Below are 23,164 nucleotides of genomic sequence, written 5' to 3'. Positions count from 1 at the left end.
AGGGGTGTGCGGCCCAGGGAAGGAATTCTAGCAAAAGCTCCTTTGCATATTAAGCCACACACCCCTGACGTAGCCAATCCTCCTGGAGCTTACAGGGCTCTTCTTACAGGGCCTGCTCTAAGCTGCAGGAGGATTGGCTACATCAGGGGTGTGCGGCCCAGGGACGGAATTCTACCAAGAGCTCCTTTGCATATTAGGCCACACACCCCTGATGTAGCCAATCCTCAAAGAGCTTACAAGGCTCTTAGTACAGGGCCTGCTGTAAGCTGCAGGAGGATTGGTTACATCAGGGGTGTGCGGCCCAGGGACGGAATTCTAGCAAGAGCTCCTTTGCATATTAGGCCACACACCCCCTGATGTAGCCAATCCTCAAAGAGCTTACAAGGCTCTTAGTACAGGGCCTGCTGTAAGCTGCAGGAGGATTGGTTACATCAGGGGTGTGTGGCCCAGGGACGGAATTCTAGCAAGAGCTCCTTTGCATATTAAGCCACACACCCCTGATGTAGCCAATCCTCCAAGAGCTTATGCTAGTCCAGTGGTGGTAAACCTATAGCACGGGTGCCAGAGACGGGAATGCGTGCTCTCTCGCCCCCACCCCGCGGTGCACGAGGCTCAGCTCCCTGCCTGCAGCCTCCCCACCGCTACCCCCCCCCCACCTTCCCTCCCTCCTCAGAGCTGCAATGCAGCCGTGCTCCGTGGGCCCCCTCCTCCTCAGTGGCGTGCTGAGCTGCCAGCCCCATAGCCAGGATTTGAAGAATTGGGAGGCCCTGATTTTTTTCATGACTTTCTCTCCTACCACTGCTGAGAAAGAAAGTTGCCAGCTCGCTGCTATTCAACCTCCCCACTCCCCACAGTTACCCCAAGGTGATCCCTTTCCACCCCTCTTCCAGCAGCTCTAGTGGGGAGCCACTCAAGAGGTTTAGATACGTGCCGCACGGTCTCCTGCCCTTACCTGTAGCATGATCCAGCTAGGCAAGCCTGGCAGGATAAAGGGGGGAGGGTGGAAGGCGCCACCAAGTCGCAGCTGACTTCTGGGGCTACGAGACCTCCGATTCGGATTTCTTCCCATCGGGGGGGGGTGAGCCGAGGCTGCCCAAGCGCAGCTCCCTCGCTCGGGTGGCCAGCGAGACCAGGCCAGAAAACCCCTGCCGGCGAACATCACCTCTCCACTGATCCCCAGCCTCGGACTGCAGCCGGGACCTCCACTTGTGTGCGCCAGCCTACCCTGCCCTGCCCTGTGTGGCAGAGAAAGCCAGCAATGGAGCCATCCGCTCCCGACCCCCAGCGCCCCGCTTGAGGGCCAGAATGGCCTCTTCTTGCAGGTGCTCTCTAGCCCAACGCGGAGCTTAACTTTCAGTCCTGGGCGCTGAAAGTGCCCCGTTGTTTCTGCTTGCGGAGGGGTCAGAGATTTCTTCCGGCCCCTAAGCAAGAAGAAGCAACGATGTATGATGATGGCAGAATGGAGAAGGATGCAGCCGAGGCACTGGAGGCTGGTTAGGGGCCCCAAGTTTTAACCTTTCTTCATAGGGAAAGTGTTCCAACCCTCTAATCATTCTAGTTGCCCTTTTCTGGACTTTCTCCAATGCTATAATATCCTTTTTGAGGTGCGGTGACCAGAACTGCACACAGTATTCCAAATGAGACCGCTCCATCGATTTATACAGGGGCAAGAAACATCTGTAGCTCCCGAGTCACGGTTTGGTCACCCCTGCTCCAGGTGGTATTTGGAGGTTGCTGGCTTTTATAACTGATCTCCAGGTGACGGAGGCCAGTTCACCTGGAGAAAATATGTGCTTTGGAAGGTGGACCCTGTGCCATTATACCTGTCTGAGCATGGGTGCATAACAGGGTTGCCAACCTCCAGGTGGTGGCTGGAAACCTCCTGGGATTACAACGAATCTTCAGGCGATAAGAGATCAGTTTTCCTGGAGAAGATCTCTGGAGTCATATCTCATTGAAGCTCCTCCTCTACGCAAACTCACGCTCCTTCCCCCAAATCTCCAGGTATTTCCCAACCCAAACCTGGCAACCCTAACTCTCTCTGAAGATCTCCTGCAGATCTCCTTCAGAGAGACAACAGGGCACTCCAACCTTTTTGAGCTCGTGGGCACCTTTGGAATTCTGACATGGGGGGTGCAACCACAATGCAGCCCCCAAGCACAACACACAAAGGTGTTCCGGCAAGGGGGTTAGATGGGACCCACTAGGGTAGGGGTGGCCAAACTTGCTTAACATAAGAGCCACATAGAATAAATGTCAGATGTGTGAGAGCCACCAGACACAAACGTCAGATGTCTGAGAGAAGGAAGGAAGGAAAATAGGTGGGGAGGGAGAGAGGTGGAAAGAAAGCAACTTGAACTTTAAATGCATTCTCCAAGCCACTGGCTGGCTTGGCTTGAAGAAGTGGTTTAAGAAGACAAATGCCTTCTCTGGTGGGGGCTTCAAGAGCCACACTACGTGTGTGAAAGATCCACATGTGGCTCCCGAGCCACAATTTGGCCACCCCTGCACTAGATAGATGGGTATAAGGCAGCTTCACGTTTTCATGTGGCCAAGACCTGGTTGTGTTTCATATTTCAAAACTGTTGTGGCACGGTCCAAGCCAAAGGGAAAAAGAGAGCATGAGTGTGTGGGGATGCCGGGGAGGGGGGGGGAGATCTGGACCTTGAATCAAGCACATTTTTTTTGAAGGGATGTGGGTTTATTACCGGAAATGTTGGATCCCACTAATCTGGCAGAAGCAACGGCCGGGATCGCCTCTGGTTTAGGAGTGGAAAGGGAGGAACTGCAGGCTTCCTTGCTTTCAAATACGATGCTTCTGATAGCAGTATCTGAGCAGAGCTCTTTCAAGCTACAGGGACCATAAGGCAAATTGTTGATAAGCTGTTTTTGAACTGTTGCACTGCTGTTCTGGTTTCCCACAGCATCCCTGCCAAGTGTTTGTCCAGCCACTGCTTAAAGACTGCCAGTGAGAGGGTCAATTGCACTGTTGAACGACTCTTACTGTTAAAAGGTTTTTCCTATGCCAGTCCTCTCCTCTGCTGCCTGCAGGAACAGCTCCCTGCCCTCCTCTAAGTGGAAGCCCTTCTAATACTTCAAAAGAGCAATCATGTCTATTCTCCAGACTGAATAGCCCCAAGTCCCTTAGCCTTTCCTCATTGGGCTTGTTCTCCATGGTTACTTGGAAGTAATCTACAGTGAGCACTGTGGCACCTACTCTCTACACATGCACAGGACTGCAGTTTTAGATTAAAGAAAGAAGAAGATATTGGATTTATATCCCGCCCTTCACTCTGAATCTCAGGGTCTCAGAGCAGCTCACAATCTTCTTTATTTTCTTCCCCCACAACAGACACCCTGTGATGTGGGTAGGGCTGAGAGAGCTCTCCCAGAAGCCTCCCTTTCAAGAACAGAGTCTCAGAGTGGCCTACAATCTCCTTTATCTCCCTCCCCCACAACAGACACCCTGTGAGGTAGGTGGGGCTGAGAGAGCTCTCCCAGAAGCTGCCCTTTCAAGGACAACCTCTGTCAGAGCTATGGCTGACCCAAGGCCAGTCCAGCAGCTGAAAGTGGAGGAGTGGGGAATCAAACCCGGTTCTCCCAGATAAGAGTCCACGCACTTAACCTCTACACCAAACTGGCCCTCCTTTCTCACATCAGACTTTCTAGTTAATACAGTTCAGACTATCCCTGAAGTTTCCAAGGGTAGCCAAGCTGGTCCATAGCAGAACAACTAGATTCGAGCCCAGGAGCACCTTAGAGACCAATAAGATTTGGGGGAGGGGGCACAAGCTTTCCAGCATTAGCGCTCCCTCAATTAGATAAAAGAAGATTTAACTCTCAAAAATCTTGTTCTCTAAGGTGCTGCTGGATTCAGATTTAGCCATATAAATCAGTGGACTCCTTTCATCGACTTAATTTATTAACTAACATGTATCCCCTGCCTTCCTCCCCCAAAAGGACACTGAAGTGGTTTGACACACTCTCCCCTTCTCTTTTATCCTCACAACGAACCTTTGAGGCGGGTTAACTCAGAGTATATTACTGGTCCAAGGTTTCCCAGCAAGCTGCAAGGGCAGAGTGGGCGTATGAATCAGGACCTCCTAGATCTGGTTTGGACACCCTAACCACCAGCTTTTACTAAACACACAATATTTTAAAGTATTCTTTTTTCCTAATGGCAAACTAGAACGATGTTTATAATGAATGTTACACATTCAAAAGTAAATTAGGTGGACAGAAACACCTCTGGGAAAGGCATGTTCTCCGTTTAACCCAGACTTGCAAACAACAGAGCAATGAACAGCCTCCATTTAATGCCTTATGACACTCTCACCATCATTCTCTCATTCTGGCATGTTACTATTTTGTTGGTTTCCTAAGCAAATGCTATCCAGACCAAACGTTCTTTCAGTTTGCTAATTTCACTATGAGTTGTTTTTTCTAAACTAAAACCTCAGTGTTCAGGTTAAATTGCCGTGTTGGCACTTTGCGATAAATAAGTGGGTTTTGGGTTGCAGTTTGGGCACTCGGTTTCTAAAAGGTTCGCCATCGCTGTGCTACGCAGAGCCCTTTAAGCTCTTGGAGGACTGGTTACATGCCAAAACCCAGGGGCCATCAGGAGGTCCACCAGAGGGGCCAGAAATCTAGAACCCCTCCCACTGTTGTCCTCCAAGCACCAGAGTATTACTGCCTCAGACACAAGAACATCAGAGAAGCCATGTTGGATCAGGCCAGTGGCCCATCCACCCCAACACTCTGTGTCACACAGTGGCCCAAACCCAGGGGCCATCAGGAGGTCCACCAGTGGGGCTAGAACTCCGGAAGCCCTCCCACTGTGGCCCCCCAAGCACCAAGAAGCACCAAGAAGACTGAGCATCACTGCCCCAGACAGAAGAACATCAGAGAAGCCATGTTGGATCAGGCCAGTGGCCCATCCACCCCAACACTCTGTGTCACACAGCGGCCCAAACCCAGGGGCCATCAGGAGGTCCACCAGTGGGGCTAGAACTCCGGAAGCCCTCCCACTGTGGCCCCACCAAGCACCAAGAAGACTGAGCATCACTGCCTCAGACAGAGTGTTCCATCTACACTTTGTGGCTAAGTGCCACTGATGGACCTCTGCGCCTCTTTTCCGCAGAGTTGGTAAAGACCCGCACTGTCCCCCGATCACACAACATGGTGACAGCTAGGGCTTTTTTTTTTTTGTAGAATAACAACACTCTAACTCCGTGTAGAAAAAAGTATTCTCAAAAGTACTCTCAAATGCTATCAAATGCTGCAGGATAGAGACTGGCAGTGGCGTTCTGTTGGGTTTCTGATGCAATTTCACTTCCTGTTGTCACGAGTTAATTAAGTGTTCGTATATGCATGCTGATGTTTAGCATGCATCGGTGAGATCGGTAAAGCCAATGAGAATGTTTGCATGTACTTCCCGCCAAGGCTAGGTGTCAATAAGCATAGCGACCACTTAGGGAGAGCCCTAATAGGCTAATCCATAGATTTGGGTGGTGGTCTAGGGGGAAACATTTGGTCAGTTTTATTGCCCTTTGTGTGAAGCCCTTAGATCTCCGTGCAGTTGAAGTTAAGACTCGAGAGAGTCGAGATGTAGCTTAGAAGCTAGATAGGATACTGAATCCTTTCTTGTTTTCCAGAAATCCCAGTCATCCCTTTCCTCATTAGTAAAGTAAACTACTTTTATTCTTAAGCTAAACCGCGTGCCTGGCTGTTATTGTGTGCTTCTCTCCACGTTACTCTGCTAATCGTATATCTAAACCCTAACACGTTCCAATAAGAGACTTCATATAAAATACTAATTTGGAAGGCCAAGATATAAAACATGGCACTACAGCACGACCGAACCCATAAATATAAAGACGGTACCCTGAAGAAGGGTTTTCCTGAAACGAAATTGGACCAGTTCTTTTAGGATTCGTTGGACTTTAATTATTTTGGTTTTTGGATAGTAGGAGTGTTGTGCACCAGATGGAGTGAGAGTGTTGTTATTCTACAGTTCTGTTTACCTTTGTGGTCCCATTCTTCACTGACATCACCATATAGGGCTTTTTATTTTGTAGCAGGAACTCCTTTGCCTATTAGGCCACACACCCCTGATGTAGCCAATCCTCCAAAAGGTGACAGGGCTCTTCTTACAGGGCCTACTGTAAACTCCAGGAGCATTGGCTACATCAGGAGGGGTGTGGACTAATAGGCAAAGGAGTTCCTGTTACAAAAAAACAAAAAAGCCTTGGTGACTGTACATATCGGAAGGCTCTGCATACGGCAAGGACATTCCTGGTACATGCAGTTGCACCGTCTGAAATGGACTCCAGTCCCGTGGTGCTTGAAGAGGGATTGACCTACGGGAAAGACAAGGGGAGCGTGAATCTGGGTCGGATGACGGATCTAACTGGGCCTTAATCTGTGGGCTCCCACGGAAGCCACGTGAGCTACTGGGGAAGGGTGTCACCTCTCAGCTGCTGGAGACAAGAACTGCCGTCGTCTGGGTCCAGGGAGTGCTGCTGGAGGACCCCGTTGCTCGGCTTGGGCCTCTCGTAGTCCTGGTCCGGGAGCATGGCTTCTTCGGCCTCGGCCAAGTGCTCCGGCCGGCAGGTCAGGGACTGCGGGAAGCCAAACATCAGAAGGGAGGAGAAGAAGAGTAAGGCACCGCAGAGGAGGAAGCCCGCCCACCATGCGCCGATCCACCGCGGGTCGTCGGGAGTGATGTCCAGCTTGCCTGCAAAGGACAGAAACAAGGCGGTTGAGCAGGAGGGGAAGAGGGCCAACAGGCGTCCGCTTCACATTCCAAGACCGATCCAAGCGGGCAGCCATGTTGGTCTGAAGCAGTAGAACAAAGTAAACTGCAGATTTATACCCTGCCCTTCTCTCTGAATCAATCTGAGAGGCTCACAATCTCATTTATCTCTTTCCTCCACAACAGACATCCTGTGAGGTGGGTGGGGCTGAGAGAGCTCTGATAGAAGCTGCCCTTTCAAGGACAACTCTGCAAGAGCTATGGCTGACCCAAGGCCATGCCAGCAGCTGCAAGTGGAGGAGGGGGGAATCAAACCCGGTTCTCCCAGATAAGAGTCCGCACACTTAACCACTACACCAAACTGGCTCTCAAAGTACACCTCTCCTAGGTCAAAGCTAATCCTCCTTAATAGTTTTATCATTATACCCCACGTTTATCCCCAACAGGGACCCAAAGCAACTGGCATAATTCTCACTACCATTTTATCCTCACAACAACCCTGTGAGGTAGGTCAGGGTGAGTGTGTACAATGGGCCCAAGGATATGCTGTCAGCTGGCAGAGCAGGGATTTGAACCCAGTTCGCCAGATCCTAGTCTGACACCCATTTCAATTTATGTCATGTGTAATGTGCATTTTGGCCCTCAGATTGTCCCAAATACATTGTTCTCCTGTCTGAATGTCATTCTGCTTCGCCTCCCTGGCTTGGGTAGGATTGTCAAGGAGAATGTCCTTCCTTCCTTCCTTCCTTCCTTCCTTCCTTCCTTCCTTCCTTCCTTCCTTCCTTCCTTCCTTCCTTCCTTCCTTCCTTCCTTCCTTCCCTCCCTCCCCAATCTTCCTTCCTTCCTTCCTTCCTTCCTTCCTTCCTTCCTTCCCTCCCCAATCTTCCTTCCTTCCTTCCTTCCTTCCTTCCTTCCTTCCTTCCTTCCTTCCTTCCTTCCTTCCTTCCTTCCTTCCTTCCTTCCTTCCTTCCTTCCTTCCTTCCCTCCCCAATCTTCCTTCCTTCCTTCCTTCCCTCCCCAATCTTCCTTCCTTCCTTCCTTCCTTCCTTCCTTCCTTCCTTCCTTCCTTCCTTCCTTCCTTCCTTCCTTCCTATCCCATCTCTTCTGAAACAAAATCCTTTCCACTGTTCACCACTTCCCCCATTCCATTTCCATGGATGCCTTAACAAAAAAAAAATTAAAGACAGTATTGACAGCACAGTAGGAAAAGGCACGTTTCAATTTTCCACGATCATCTTAGCGCCTTATTTGTAGAGTCACACTTCAGTAGCACTCATTTATTTACTCAGAAAATACGCTCCCCCCCACTCCTCTTTTCATGGTTAAATACCTCCTCAAAGCAGTTCAAAAATGTTTATAATTAAATCACTTTATTTAATTTAACTATTGATTTAAAACCCCATGGTGCATTCAGCAGTTTGACATCTCGCAAAAGATGGCGAGAGAGTCGTTCTTTAACTTTTACTGATTGCTTTGGCAAAAAAAGCAAAAAAAAGCGAGAGATGTTTGGTCGAGTAGGGGGCCATAATTCAGTACTTGAAACACAAACACATACACACACACAGCCCCCCAAGAAAATAGTTCCACAACAGCTCCGGTTGTAGGAGAGGTAAGCCTAAGGGAAAGGAAGCGTTGCTTTGCAGCGCCCTCTGCTGACCACAGGTATAAGCACAGATGGCCCATCAAAGAAGTCCAAGTTCTAAGATGTTGGTTCCCCTCACGTTCAACCTGGAGTTCCATGGGCAGTAGTACCTTTTTAAAAGGCAAACAGCGGCCATACGGAGACCCAGTTTAGACTAGTCCTGTTCACTCATTACAGTGAACGCACTTACACCCCTATGGTTGCCAATTCCCAGGTGGAGGCAGTGGACCCCTCAGTTTGGAGGCCCTCCCCCTGCTGCAGGGTCATCAGAAAGTATGTGTGTGTGTGGGGGGGGGGGGGAAATGTCTTCTGGGCACTCTATTATACTCTAGGGAAACTGATTCCCATATAGTATAATGGAGAATTGATCTGTGGATATCTGGGGCTCTGTGAAGGCTGTTGTTTAAAATAGAGGCACCAAATTTCCAGCATAGCATCCTGTGTTTCTTCTCAAAACACCCCCCAAGTTTCAAAAAGAATGGACCAGGAGGTCCAATTCTATGAGCCCCCAAAGGAGGTGTCCCTATCCATTATTTCCAGAAGGGAAGGCATTTAAAAGATGTGTGGACCCTTCCAATGGGATGGCCAGAACACCCTTTGGAGTTCAACCATGCTTGTCACACCCTTGCTCCTGGCTGCACCCCCAAAGTCCCCAGATATTTCCTGAGTTTGACCTGGCAGTGTAGCTTTAAATGCATTCTCTGAGCCGCCGGCTGGCTTGGTTTGGAGAACTGATTTAAAAAAAGAAATGCCTTCTCCAAGCTGGCTGACGGGGCAGTGGGGACTTCGTGAGCTACACAATATGTGTGAAAGAGCCACATGTGGCTCCTGAGTCGCAGTTTGGCCACCTCTGCATTAGACGATTCCCAGGCTGGCATCATCCTATAACAGAAGCTTACAAGCAGGTCTTCCCAAAGACACAAAGGGGGCACCTCTGGGGCTCCTGAAATGCAATTCCTGCAGCAAGATGCAGAAAAGCCGGGGATCAGCTCCTTGCTTTGGAGAAGAGATGCTTTCGTTTATTTATTTATTAGTCTATTTATGATTTATATCCCGCCCTTCCACCAAGTGGCTCAGGGTGGCTCGCAACGCATAAAATCTAACATAAAAATATTAAGTTTAAACATATTACACATAAAAATATTAAGTTTAAGCATTTTACACACTTAAAACATTAAAACATAGCAGGAATCTAATAGAACTACACTCATCTAATAGAACTACACTCTTTCTCGATCTCTTTCTTTACAGCTTCAGCACTGGAATTTATTTCTTTAGTTAGTTCCTTAGTTATCTCTTTTGTTATTTCTTTAGTCTCTATGGTCAACTTTTTTTCACTTGTAGTTATCAAATCTTTCATTGCCTTCGTTAATCTGGCCTCCATACCATCCAGCTGTTCTTAGGCAATCTTAAACATTTTGTCCTTTACTGAGCCAGCTCTTCCACGCGTTCTTAGTTCGTATTTTGGATCAGATGTCAGTCTTCCCACAGCATATAATAGACCCCAAGTTGACCTCACCAAACTACAAACCAATAACAGGGTTCAATAGATTAGAGCATGCCCTCTTCAGCAAGCCCAAAATTGCCATCCTCAGAGCTTCCTGGGCCAAGATATTAATATTTAAAGTTTGGTTTCTTTAAATATTAAAAATTCGACTCTGTGAGCTACTGGCATTAAAGTTGAGCGCTACGGGCATTAAAGTTGTGAGCCTATTTGCCTATTGACCCTGTTTTGATATTGTTCGATTGCTGGATTGATGATGAGGTAGAAAATAGTAAAAGAGATGTTATATCTATTCTGATTCTATTCTACGGCTCCGAATCGTGGGTTTTATACCGTCATCACCTGCGACTCCTTGAGCGCTTTCATCAGCGCTGCCTTCGCACCATCCTCAACATCCACTGGAGTGACTTTGTGACCAACACTGAAGTCCTCAAGAGGGCGGAGGTTACAAGCATCGAGGCACTGCTGTTGAAGACGCAGCTGCGCTGGGCAGGGCATATTTCTAGGATGGAAAACCACCGCCTTCCCAAGATTGCTCTGTATGGCAAACTTTCCACCGGCCATCGAAATAGAGGGGCACCAAAGAAGAGGTACAAGGACTCCTTGAAGAAATCCCTTGGCACCTGTCGCATCAACCATCACCAGTGGTCTGACCTAGCCTCAGATCGCAAAGCATGGAGGCACACCATCCACCAGGCTGTCTCTTCCTTTGAGAACGCACGCATAGCTGGTCTTGAGGACAAAAGGAAATTGAGGAAGAATCGCACTGCTACAGCACCAACCCCAAATCAGACTTTTCCCTGCAGCCACTGTGGCCGGATCTGCCTGTCCCGCATTGGTCTTGTCAGCCACCAGCGAGCCTGCAGCAGACGTGGACTACTGCACCCTTCTTAAATCTTCGTTCGCGAAGTCAAGCCGAGAGAGAGAGAGATCCAAGCGGGCAGCCGTGTTGGTCTGAAGCAGCTGAACAAAGCAGGAGTCAAGTGGCACCTCTAAGACCAACCAAGTTTTATCCACAACGTAAGCTTTCGTGCGCTTAGAGAGCGCACGAAAGCTTAAGTTCTCAATAAAACTTGGTTGGTCTTAAAGGTGAAACTTGACTCCTGCTTTATATCTATTCTGTTATCCATAGCTAAGACTGCACTAGCTACAAGACAGAACGGTAGAAAGCCTCCATCTTTGAGTAATTGGAAAGATAAAACATGGGATTATTTCATTTTAACAAAAATGGCGTATTATTCTTCAAATTGTTCTTCTCAGCCTTTTGGGGAAAAAAAATTAGGATATCTTGGTTTCCAGTTGTGCCTTATCTTATGAATAATGATATTTTACCACAAGCTCCTATATATCATAACCTGATATATTTTTGATGGTGACTGTAATGAAATATTTTGTTCCATGAAATTCCTTTTATCTGGGGGGGGGGGGAGTTGTGAGCTCCTGCATACATTATTGTGCTTTGGGGGCATTTTTTCCTCAGCTAAGACCAAAACGTGTCAGCTGGAGGTTACAAATCTGTGAGCTAGCTCACGCTAACTCAACTTAGAGGAAACAATGGTGTGTGGCGGGGGAGGTATTTGTGAACGTCCTGCATTGTGCAAGGGGTTGGAGTAGATCAGGGGTTCCCAAGCCCCGGTCGGTGGCCCATTAGCAACTGGGACGTGAGTTGTATAATTATTTCATTATATATTACAATGTTGTAGTAGTAGCAGAAGTAACAAAAACAACAATAATAATACAACATTGGATTTATATCCTTGCCCTCCACTCCGAATCTCAGAGGGGCTCACAATCTCCTTTATCTTCCTCCCCCACAACAGACACCCTGTGAGGTGGGTGGGGCTGAGAGAGTTATCCCAGAGGCTGCCCTTTCAAGGACAACTCCTGCAAGAGCTACGGGTGACCCAAGGCCATGCCAGCAACTGCAAGTGGAGGAGGGAGAAATCAAACCCAATTCTCCCAGGTCTACACACTTCACCACCACACCAAAATAAAGTGCACAATTGTATCATCCCGAAATCATGACTCACCCACCCACCCCCTCCAACCAGGTCCATGGAAAAATTGTCTTCCGCAAAACCGGTCCCTGGTGCCAAAAGGTTGGGGGCCACTGGATTAGATGACCCTGGAGGTCCCTTTTGATTCTATGATTCAGTCTGGCAGGAGTTCTCTCAGGCAGAGCCAGTTTGGTGTAGTGGTTAAGTGTGTGGACTCTTATCTGGGAGAACCGGGTTTGATTCCCCACTCCTCCACTTGCACCTGCTGGAATGGCCTTGGGTCAGCCAGAGCTCTCTTATCTGGGATAAGCGGGTTTGATTCCCCACTCCTCAACTTGCACCTGCTGGAATGGCCTTGGGTCAGCCAGAGCTCTCTTATCTGGGATAAGCGGGTTTGATTCCCCACTCCTCAACTTGCAGCTGCTGGAATGGCCTTGGGTCAGCCAGAGCTCTCTTATCTGGGAGAACCGGGTTTGATTTCCCGCTCCTCCACTTGCAGCTGCTGGAATGGCCTTGGGTCAGCCATAACTCTCTTATCTGGGAGAACCGGGTTTTATTCCCCACTCCTCCACTTGTACCTGCTTGGAATGGCCTTGGGACCGCCATAGCTCTCTTATCTGGGAGAACCAGGTTTGATTCCCCACTCCTCCACTTGCAGCTGCTGGAATGGCCTTGGGTCAGCCAGAGCTCTCTTATCTGGGAGAACCGGGCTTGATTCCCCACCCCTCCACTTGCAGCTGCTGGAATGGCCTTGGGTCAGCCAGAGCTCTCTTATCTGGGAGAAGCGGGTTTGATTCCCTACTCCTCCACTTGCAGCTGCTGGAATGGCCTTGGGTCAGCCAGAGCTCTCTTATCTGGGAGAACTGGGTTTGATTCCCCACTCCTCCACTTGCACCTGCTGGAATGGCCTTGGGTCAGCCCTAGCTCTGGCAGAAGTTGTCCTTGAAAGGGCAGCTCCTGTGAGAGCCCTCTCCAGCCCCACCCACCTCACAGGGTGACTGTTGTGGGGGGGATGGTAAAGGAGATTGTGAGCCGCTCTGAGACTCTTCGGAGTGGAGGGCGGGATATAAATCCAATATCTTCATCTACCTCACAGAGTGTCTGTTGTGGGGGAGGAAGGGAAAGGAGATTGTGAGCCGCTCTGAGACTCTTCGGAGTGGAGGGCGGGATATAAATCCAATATCTTCATCTACCTCACAGGATGTCTGTTGTGGGGGAGGAAGGGAAAGGAGATTGTGAGCCGCTCTGAGACTCTTCGGAGTGGAGGGCGGGATATAAATCCAATATCTTCATCTACCTCACAGGGTGTCTGTTGTGGGGGAGGAAGGGAAAGGAGATTGTGAGCCGCTCTGAGACTCTTCGGCGTGGAGGGCGGGATATAAATCCAATATCTTCTTCTTCTTCTTCCTTCACATCGCCTGCTACTTTTTGATCCTTGTAACTGGAGATGCTGTCAGGGACTGAGCCCTGGGACCTTCTGCGTGCCAAACAGATGCTCTGCCACTGAGCCGTGGCCCTTTTTCCCTTCCTCTACTGCAGCAGGGAGCAGTGCCAAGCTGAGAAATGGCAGAATGTCTGTGTGGATGGCCGAGCCAAGAGTTGACAGCCGTCACGCACCTGCTGGGAATGATCTCTGGGTTTGCCAGCCACGCAGCTGGCATGCAACTACCTCAGCCTCCCTGTTCCATTCAAGACCCTTTGGACTTTATCCGGAAGGCACAAGTCGCATGTGAATCCACCCGCTCAGTTGTGTTCGGAGGTCCTGCTTCAGTGACCCCCCCCCCCCCCGCCCTCTGAGGCTAGACAGGCGGCGGCCTGAGAAACGGCTTTCTCAGTTATGGCACCAAAACTTTGGAACAGAGGAGATTCGTTCGCCTCTGTTTGGTGTAGAGGTTTGGTGCGCAGACTCTTATCTGGGAGAAGCGGGTTTGATTGCCCACTCCTCCACTTGCAGCTGCTGGAATGGCCTTGGGTCAGCCAGAGCTCTCTTATCTGGGAGAACCGGGTTTGATTGCCCACTCCTCCACTTGCAGCTGCTGGAATGGCCTTGGGTCAGCCAGAGCTCTCTTATCTGGGAGAACCGGGTTGGATTCCCCCCTCCTCCACTTGCAGCTGCTGGAATGGCCTTGGGTCAGCCAGAGCTCTCTTATCTGGGAGAACCGTGTTGGATTCCCCACTCCTCCACTTGCAGCTGCTGGAATGGCCTTGGGTCAGCCAGAGCTCTCTTATCTGGGAGAACCGGGTTGGATTCCCCACTCCTCCACTTGCAGCTGCTGGAATGGCCTTGGGTCAGCCAGAGCTCTCTTATCTGGGAGAACCGTGTTTGATTCCCCACTCCTCCACTTGCAGCTGCTGGAATGGCCTTGGGTCAGCCAGAGCTCTCTTATCTGGGAGAACTGGGTTTGATTCCCCCCTCCTCCACTTGCAGTTGCTGGAATGGCCTTGGGTCAGCCAGAGCTCTCTTATCTGGGAGAACCGGGTTTGATTCCCCACTCCTCCACTTGCAGCTGCTGGAATGACCTTGGGTCAGCCAGAGCTCTCTTATCTGGGAGAACCGGGCTTGATTCCCCTCTCCTCCAGTTGCACCTGCTGGAAGGGCCTTGGGTCAGCCAGAGCTCTCTTATCTGGGAGAACCGGGTTTGATTCCCCCCTCCTCCCCTTGCACCTGCTGGCATGGCCTTGGGTCAGCCAGAGCTCTCTTATCTGGGAGAACCGGGTTTGATTCCCCACTCCTCCACTTGCACCTGCTGGAATGGCCTTGGGTCATCCAGAGCTCTCTTATCTGGGAGAACCGGGTTTGATTCCCCACTCCTCCACTTGCAGCTGCTGGAAGGGCCTTGGGTCAGCCAGAGCTCTCTTATCTGGGAGAACCAGGTTTGATTCCCCACTCCTCCACTTGCAGCTGCTGGAATGGCCTTGGGTCAGCCAGAGCTCTCTTATCTGGGAGAACCGGGTTTGATTCCCCACTCCTCCACTTGCAGCTGCTGGAATGGCCTTGGGTCAGCCAGAGCTCTCTTATCTGGGAGAACCGGGTTTGATTCCCCACTCCTCCACTTGCAGCTGCTGGAAGGGCCTCGGGTCAGCCAGAGCTCTCTTATCTGGGAGAACCGGGTTTGATTCCCCACTCCTCCACTTGCAGTTGCTGGAATGGCCTTGGGTCAGCCAGAGCTCTCTTATCTGGGAGAACCGGGTTTGATTCCCCAGTCCTCCACTTGCAGCTGCTGGAAGGGCCTCGGGTCAGCCGTAGATCTCGTAGGAGTTGTCTTTGAAAGGGCAGCTGCTGTAAGAGCTCTCTCAGCCCCATCCTCCTCACAGGGTGTCTCTTGTGTGTGTGTGTGTGGGGGGGGGGGGGAGATGAAGGAGATTGTGACCACTCTGAGACTCTGAGATTCAGAGTATAGGGTAGGATAGGATCCTTCCTTCCTTCCTTCCTTCCTTCCTTCCTTCCTTCCTTCCTTCCTTCCTTCCTTCCTTCCTTCCTTCCTTCCTTCCTTCCTTCCTTCCTTCCTTCCTTCCCCTCCCTCCCTCCTTCTCCTTCCCCCCTCCCTCCCTTCTCCCTTCCTTCCTGTCTTTCAGCTCTCAAACATCTGACATTTATTCTATGGCCCTGTTTACACAGAGAGTTGCGTCCGGATTAAACTGACCCGGCTCTGTTCCGAATATCTTTTTTCAGGATATTATCGATCAGACTGCCATACTGCAATTCGAATCACTCCGCGGTGAAACCGTCTTCCGCCGTCCACACAGAGGCACCATGCAGTTCTTTCCCCCCCTCCACTATAACGTGCATGCATGCATTGTGCGCATATGCGCATGCACATAGGTTAAAACGTTATGTGGTTATGCGCACATCGCTAAGCAGTAAAAAAAAAAAAAAAAGCCAACCGTAAACCAGATGTCTGAGGCTCCTTTTGCTCTGGGACAGCCTTCAGACATCCGGAAGTTGGTTAATATCGCATGAGGTGAAACCGGAGAACTCAAAAAACACCGCAAAGGAGCAGGTTACAAAATAATCCAGTTCGGAGAAGGATTGGGGGGGGGGGGTATTAACCATGAGTTAATACCGGGAGGCAGATGTTGCTGTCTGATCAGCCACTTTAAATCCGGAAGGAAACAGCAGCAACATCTGATTATACTGTGCGTCTGAACAGGGCCTAGGACCGTTTTTGCACACAGCTTACCACGCGGTCACTTTCCTGTTCTCTCCGCAGCATCTATCAGATTTCCCATTATCTGCGCCGGAGTTACAGGAAGTGCCGCGGCTTTTGCGTAGCAAACGTAAACTGGGTTTTAGCGGTTTACATTTGCTACGCAAAAGCCGCAGCACTTCCTGTAACTTCGGGGCAGCTAATGGGAAATCCGACGGATGCTGCGGAGAGAACAGGAACGTGACCCCGTGGTAAGCTGTGTGCGAAAACGGTCTTTGTGTCTCTTACATTAAGCAAGTTTGGCCACCTCTGTTGTAGAGTACATGGGTCCAGTTACTCTAACTTGGCCCATTTCCATCCATAATTTTGCAGAAACCAGTACTGTCAAGCGTCGATATTTCTCAATATACAGTCTTTTTTTAAAAAATCAAAGCTGTTTTATTAAAGAAACTCAGAAGCTGTACCAAGGACACAAGCCTTGGGAGTAGGGTTGTCAATTCCAATTTAAGAAATATCTGGGGACTTTGGGGGTGGAGCCGGGAGACATTAGTGGTGGAGCCAAGATCAAGGCTGTGACAAGCATCATCGAACTCCAAAGGGAGTTCTGGCCATCACATTGAAAGGGACGGCACACCTTTTCAATGCCTTCCTTCCAGAGGAAATAACGGATAGGGGCACCTTTTTGGGGGGCTCATAGAATTGGACCCCCTGGTTCAATCGTTTTGAAAATTGGGGGATATTTTGGGGAGAGGCACTAGATGCTGTATTGAATATTTGGTGCCTCTACCTCAAAAAACAGCCCCCCCGCAGAGCCCCAGATACCCGCAGATCAATTCTCCATGATTTTCTATGGGAATAAATCTCCATAGGGAATAATAGAGTTCTCAGCAGACATTTCCCTCCCCTCCCCCGCTTTCTGACGACCCTGAAGCGGGGAGAAGGTCTCCAAACCGGGGGATCCCCTGCCCCCACCTGGGGATTGGCAACCCTACTTGGGAGTAATGACATATACAGAGCGACACAGTTGCTATATAGGATAACTTCAAAGGTTACATTACAGATGCATACTTGAGTCACGGGTTCAAAGGTTGCTAAACACTATCTCTTTTCTTCCTAAGGAATTTAGGCTACTAAAAACATTTCCCATTCTGATACTTCTCTAGTAGAAGACAAGAGTTGTCTGTGTGAATCTGTGGGAGAGGTGACTTGAAAGTGGTACCAGCCAGGCTGTAGCATAAACATCCTTGGGCCAGATGGATTTATTACTTGGCCCGCGGTCGTAAGGAGAGGGGGGAGCAGTAAAGAGCGGGAGATCTGCTCTGTGTCTAAGAACCCATTATGTCACAGAAATAAGCACGCTTGACAAGCACAATATCTTCTAATTCTGCTGTCTGCCTCCCCCACTGTCCGCAACCACTGATTCAGTCACCGCTCTTGCTTCTGTGATTTCAGTTGGTTCTGCCCACACGCTCCCATGGCAACCAGGACAGTTGGAAACTTGGCATTTCCTGTTTCTAACTGAACACTGGGGGGGGGGGGGATCCAAAGGCAGACAAGGGGCGGAACATTCCCCCCACCTCTACTGTGCCGCCCAAATGTCAGCTTATTCTGAATGCCAGTTCTTATGAAGGAGAGACGGTTTGGTGTAGTGGTTAAGGGCAGTGGACTCTAATTGGGAGAACTGGGTTTGACTCCCCACTCCTCCGCCACATGAAGCCAGCTGGGTGATCTTGGGTCAATCACTGTTCTTTCAGACCTGTTCTCTCTCAGAGCTCTCTCAGCCCCACCGACCTCACAGGGTGTCTCTTGTGGGGAAAGGGAAGGGATGAGATCGTCAGCCACTCTGAGGCTCCAAGCAAAGGGAGGGGTCTCAGTCCAACTCCTCTTCTTCTTCTTCCAATTGAGAAGTCAAGGCAACGTGGATTTTGCTTTTCTTCTAACCTTCTTTGGTTGCCCTCCCTGTTTCAGCAGTAGGATTTCATGAACTCCTGGGAGTTCAGGCCAATTAGGACCTTGTTAAACAATTAATGCCCCTTTTGAGGGTTAATGGCAGGGGTGGCCAAACTGTGGCTCGGGAAGTCACATGTGGCTCTTTCACGCATATTGTGAGGCTCTTGACGCCCCCATCGCCCCAACTGCCGGCTTGGAAAAGGCATTTGTCTCTTTAAATCACTTCTCCAAGCCAAGCCAGCAGCTTGGAGAATGCATTTAAAGTTAAAGTTGCTTTCCTTCCACCTCTCCCTTCCTCTCCCATGTATTTCCTTCCTTCTTTCCTTCCTTGCAGTTCTCAAACATCTGACGTTCATGTCTTGTGGCTCTAAAACATCAGACCTTTATTCTATGTGGCTCTTACATTAAGCAAGTTTGGCCTGCCTTCCTTCCTTCCTTCCTTCCTTCCTTCCTTCCTGCTCTCAAACATCTGATGTTCATAACTTGTGGCTCTCAAACATTAGACCTTTGTTCTATGTGGCTCTTAGGTTAAGCGGGTTTGGCCATCCCTGGTTAAGGAGTTTAATTCCTGGTGAAGAACCATACGCAACTCAAAAGCCGGCAAACTTTTTTTCACAGTTATCAGGTGCACAAAACAAAAACTGGGCCTCTCAAACCGCGTCTTCCAGTAGACGGTCTGTCCTCTCTCCCTCCCCAGCACCATCCCATGCCATTCATGCCACATATCCTCCCCGCCCTCCATCCCCCAGCTTGCAAGTCACAAGAAAAGACTGCTTACTTGTGTCAATGAAGACTGCATCCACATAGATTTTGGTACAGAAAGAGCCCAAGATAAAACCGCAGGCTGGCCCGAACACCAGCATTGTAAACAAGATCCCTGCAAGGAAACACAAAACAAACACGGAGCGGTTAAGGGAGAGGTGAACTTCGGTGAGCCTGCGGCGCATCTTGAAACCGGAGCCTACGGTGTGTGCGAACCTGAGCTTTTCTGCTGTGAAGACGTAGCCAACGTATAGCGGCTCCTCTTGGGGTGTTCAAGGCAAGCAACTAACAGAGGTGGTTGGCCGTTGCCTTCCTCCGCGTAGCAACCTTGGACTTTCTGGGTGGCCTCCCACCAGAATACAGATCAGGCTTGACCCTGGGCTATGTCAGGCAGTGAGGTTTCCAAAGCAACCAGACCTCGAATTGATACAAAGTTAGGCTTTATTTGATACTCCATATGCACTAGAACGAAGGAATCGGGACTGATACCATGTAACAGTGCAGAGCATACATAAGAGGACTACATCAAAGGTTTCCAAACAAAAGCCACAATTCTAAACATTGCTGAGCTGAGGTGCGAAGGTTCACACGGTCCCTCTCTCTTATCTTATTCCTACGGTTTGTCTCCCTGGGATGGCCCAGAGGCTCGTCCCTGGAGGCACTCTATCTTCAAAGGGAAATCCTTGCCTTTGTTAGTATTAGGGAGAGAGAGGTTCACATCAAGCACTGGCAACAATCTACAGCAGGGGTCCTCAAACTACGGCCCGCGGGCCAGATGCGGCCCGCTGAGGACGTTTATGCGGCCCGCCGGGTTATGGCAAAATCAGACCGGAAGTGACGTTCGACCTAAACTCACGTTAGCAATGCACACTTCCGGCACTGGGCTGAGGCGGCGGAGACAGAGTGTGAGGCGATACCGAGGTGAGGTGAGTTCCCAGGCTGGGGTGTGTGGTGTGGGGAAGGGAGAGAGATGCAGAAGACGGAGAACTTCCGGCCCGCAGCCTTGTACAGTAACGGCAGCCACCACAACAGTCCGGCCCTCCAACAGTCTGAGGGACAGTGAACTGGCTCCCTATTTAAAAAGTTTGACGACCCCTGATCTACAGCATTCTACTTTGATATGCAAGGTCTTTCTCATGGTTAGTAATAGCGGTTCAACATGGCAGCTATTAAGCTAAGCATTTTATTTCAGGAAAAGTTACACTGCCTGACAGGCTAGCCCGGGCCATTCAGGCGAGGTCAGATATTCAGAGGTGGTTTGCCGTTGCCTGCCTCTGCGTAGCAACCCTGGACTTCCTTGGTGTGTCTCCCATCCAAGCACTAACCAGGACTGGCCCAAGCTTAGCTTCCGAGTCCTGATGAGACTGGGCTAACCTGGGCCATCCAGGTCAAGGCAAGAGATGTTCACAAGCGGTCTGCACTTCTGGGAAGCACCAGTCATTTCCAGCTCTGGAATGACGTCGCATCGCAGCCTTGCCGCAGCAGACTTTTTACCTTCCCCAGTCATCGACACTTTCCCCCCAGCAAGCTGGGGATTTCTTTTAATGACCTCGGAAGGATGGAAGGCTGAGTCGACCTCGAGCCGGCTACCTGAACCCAGCTTCCGCCAGGATCAAACTCAGGTCGTGAGCAGCGAGCTCAGACTGCAGTACTGCAGCTTTACCACTCTGCACCACGGGGCTCTTCTGAGCGAGTCTAGGCTATCGCAAATCAGTCAGAAGAGGGCAAAGGCTAAAGACCGGAGAGGGGGGCATGATAGCAGCATTCCCTCTTAAGCTGAGTTAGTCTGAGCTAGTTCACAGTTTTTAAAGAAGATAGATATTGGGTTTATATCCCGCCCTCCACTCCAAAAAGGCTCACAATCTCCTTTACCTTCCTCCCCCACAACAGACACTGTGTGAGGTGGGTGGGGCTGGAGAGGGCTCTCACAGCAGCTGCCCTTTCAAGGACAACCTCTGCCAGAGCTATGGCTGACCCAAGGCCATTCCAGCAGGTGCAAGTGGAGGAGTGGGGAATCAGACCCGGTTTTCCCAGATAAAAGAGCTCTGGCTGACCCAAGGCCATTCCAACAGCTGCAAGTGGAGGAGTGGGGTATCAAACCCGGTTCTCCCAGATAAGAGAGTTCTGGCTGACCCAAGGCCATTCCAGCAGCTGCAAGTGGAGGAGTGGGGAATCAAACCCGGTTCTCCCAGATAAGAGTCCGCACACTTAACCACTACAACAAACTGGCTCTCCTCTGGCTGACACATTTTTTGTCTTAGCTGAGGAAAAATGGCCCTGGAGCAAACTAAGTTATGCCATAGCTCACAACTTTAATGGCAGGAGCTCCCAAAGGAACATAAGAACATAAGAGAAGCCATGTTGGATCAGGCCATTGGCCTATCCAGTCCAACACTCTGTGTCACACAGTGGCCAAAAAAAACGAGCTGCCATCAGGAGGTCCACCAGTGGTGCCAGGACACTAGAAGCCCTTCCGCTTTGCCCTCCCCGCAACCCAAGCACCAAGAATACAGAGCAACACTGCCCCAGACAGTTCCAACAATATGCTGTGGCTAATAGCCACTGATGCACCTCTGCTCCATATTTTTATCCAATCTCCTCTTGAAGCTGTCTATGCTTGTAGTCGCCACCACCTCCTGTGGCAGTGAATTCCACATGTTAATCACAACTTTGGGTGAAAAAGTACTTCCTTTTATCCGTTCTAACCTGACTGCTCAGCAATTTCATTGAATGCCCACGAGTTCTTGTATTGTGAGAAAGGGAGAAAAGTACTTCTTTCTCTACTTTCTGCATCCCATGCATTATCTTGTAAACCTCTATCATGTCACCCCACAGTCGACGTTTCTCCAAGCTAAAGAGCCCCAAACGTTTTAACCTTTCTTCATAGGGAAAGTGTTCCAAACCTTTAATCATTCTAGTTGCCCTTTTCTGGACTTTTTTCAGTGCTATAATATCCTTTTTGAGGTGTGGTGACCAAAATAGTACACAGTATTCCAAATGAGACTGCACCATCAATTTATGCAGGGGCATTATGATACTGGCTGATTTGCTTTCAATTCCCTTCCTAATAATTCCCAGCATGGCATTGGCCTTTTTTATTGCAATCGCACACTGTCTTGACATTTTCAGTGAGTTATCTACCACGACCCCAAGATCTCTCTCTTGGTCAGTCTCTGCCAGTTCACACCGCATCAACTTGTATTTGTAGCTGGGATTCTTGGCCCCAATGTGCATTACTTTGCACTTAGCCACACTGAACCTCATCTGTCACGTTGACGCCCACTCACCAAGCCTCAACAGATCCCTTTGGAGTGCCTCACAATCCTCTCTGGTTCTCACCACCCTGAACAATTTAGTGTCATCTGCAAACTTGGCCACTTCACTGCTCACTCCCAACTCCAAATAATTAATGAACAAGTTAAAGAGCATGGGACCCAGTACTGAGCCCTGCAGCACCCTACTGCTTACTGTCCTCCACTGCGAAGACTGCCCATTTATACTCACTCTCTGCTTCCTATTAATCAGCCAGTTTTTGATCCACAAGAGGACCTGTCCTTTGACTCTCCATGACTCTCGAGCTTACTAAAGAGCCTTTGATGAGGAACTTTATCAAAAGCTTCCTGGAAGTCAAGGTAAACAACATCTATTAGGTCCCCTTTGTCCACATGTTTGTTCACCCCCTCAAAGAACTGTAACAGGTTAGCGAGGCAAGATCTTCCCTTACAGAACCCATGCTGAGTCTTCCTCAATAACTCGTGTTCATCAATGTGCCTACTCATTCTGTCCTAGATAATGGTTTTTACCAACTTTCCCGGTATTGAAGTCAGACTGACTGGCCTGTAGTTTCCCGGATCTCCTCTGGAACCCTTTTTAAAGATGACGGTGACATTTGCTACCTTCCAGTACTCAGGAATGGAGGCAGATTTCAATGAAAGATGACTTATTTTTGTCAGGAGATCCACAAGTTTTTTCAGAACCTTTGGATGTATGCCATCTGGACCTGGTGACTTATTAGTTTTTAATTTGTCTATTAGTTGCAGGACCTCCTCTCTTGTCACCTCAATCTGACTCAGGTCTTTCAACACCCCTTCCAAAATTAGTGGTTCTGGAGCGGGCAAACACTTCTCATCTTCCACAGTGAAGACGGAGGCAAAAAATGCATCCAGCTTCTCAGCCATTTCCCTATCCTCCTTCAGTAATCCTTTTACCCCTTGGTCATACAAGGGCCCCACTGCCTCCCTGGCTGGTTTCCTGCTTCTAATATATTTGAAGAAATTGTTATTGTCGGTCTTTATGTTTCTTGCAATATACTCCTCATACTCCCTTTTTGCCTGCCTGATCACCGTCTTGCATTTGGTTTGCCACAGCCTGTATTCCCTTTTATTAATCTCATTTGGACTAGCTTCC

At 49.6% G+C, this 23,164-nt stretch overlaps 1 protein-coding gene across 1 annotated transcript in view; it reads right to left on the bottom strand.

Annotated features, from left to right (window-relative positions):
* SLCO3A1 (solute carrier organic anion transporter family member 3A1) overlaps positions 1-23,164 on the bottom strand; it is a 178,522-nt gene that overhangs the window by 36,277 nt on the left and 119,081 nt on the right. Inside the window, exons 3-4 of the mRNA XM_060260276.1 lie at positions 18,774-18,872; positions 6,470-6,736 (exon numbers count right to left, since the gene is read on the bottom strand). Coding sequence (XP_060116259.1) covers positions 6,470-6,736; positions 18,774-18,872 — 366 coding nt within the window. The remainder of the gene's footprint in view (positions 1-6,469; positions 6,737-18,773; positions 18,873-23,164) is intronic.

The sequence above is a fragment of the Heteronotia binoei genome, chromosome 19 (genome assembly GCF_032191835.1).
Source record: "Heteronotia binoei isolate CCM8104 ecotype False Entrance Well chromosome 19, APGP_CSIRO_Hbin_v1, whole genome shotgun sequence".
NCBI classification, from domain to species: Eukaryota; Metazoa; Chordata; class Lepidosauria; order Squamata; family Gekkonidae; genus Heteronotia; species Heteronotia binoei.
This window is presented reverse-complemented; position numbering and strand designations above follow the sequence as displayed.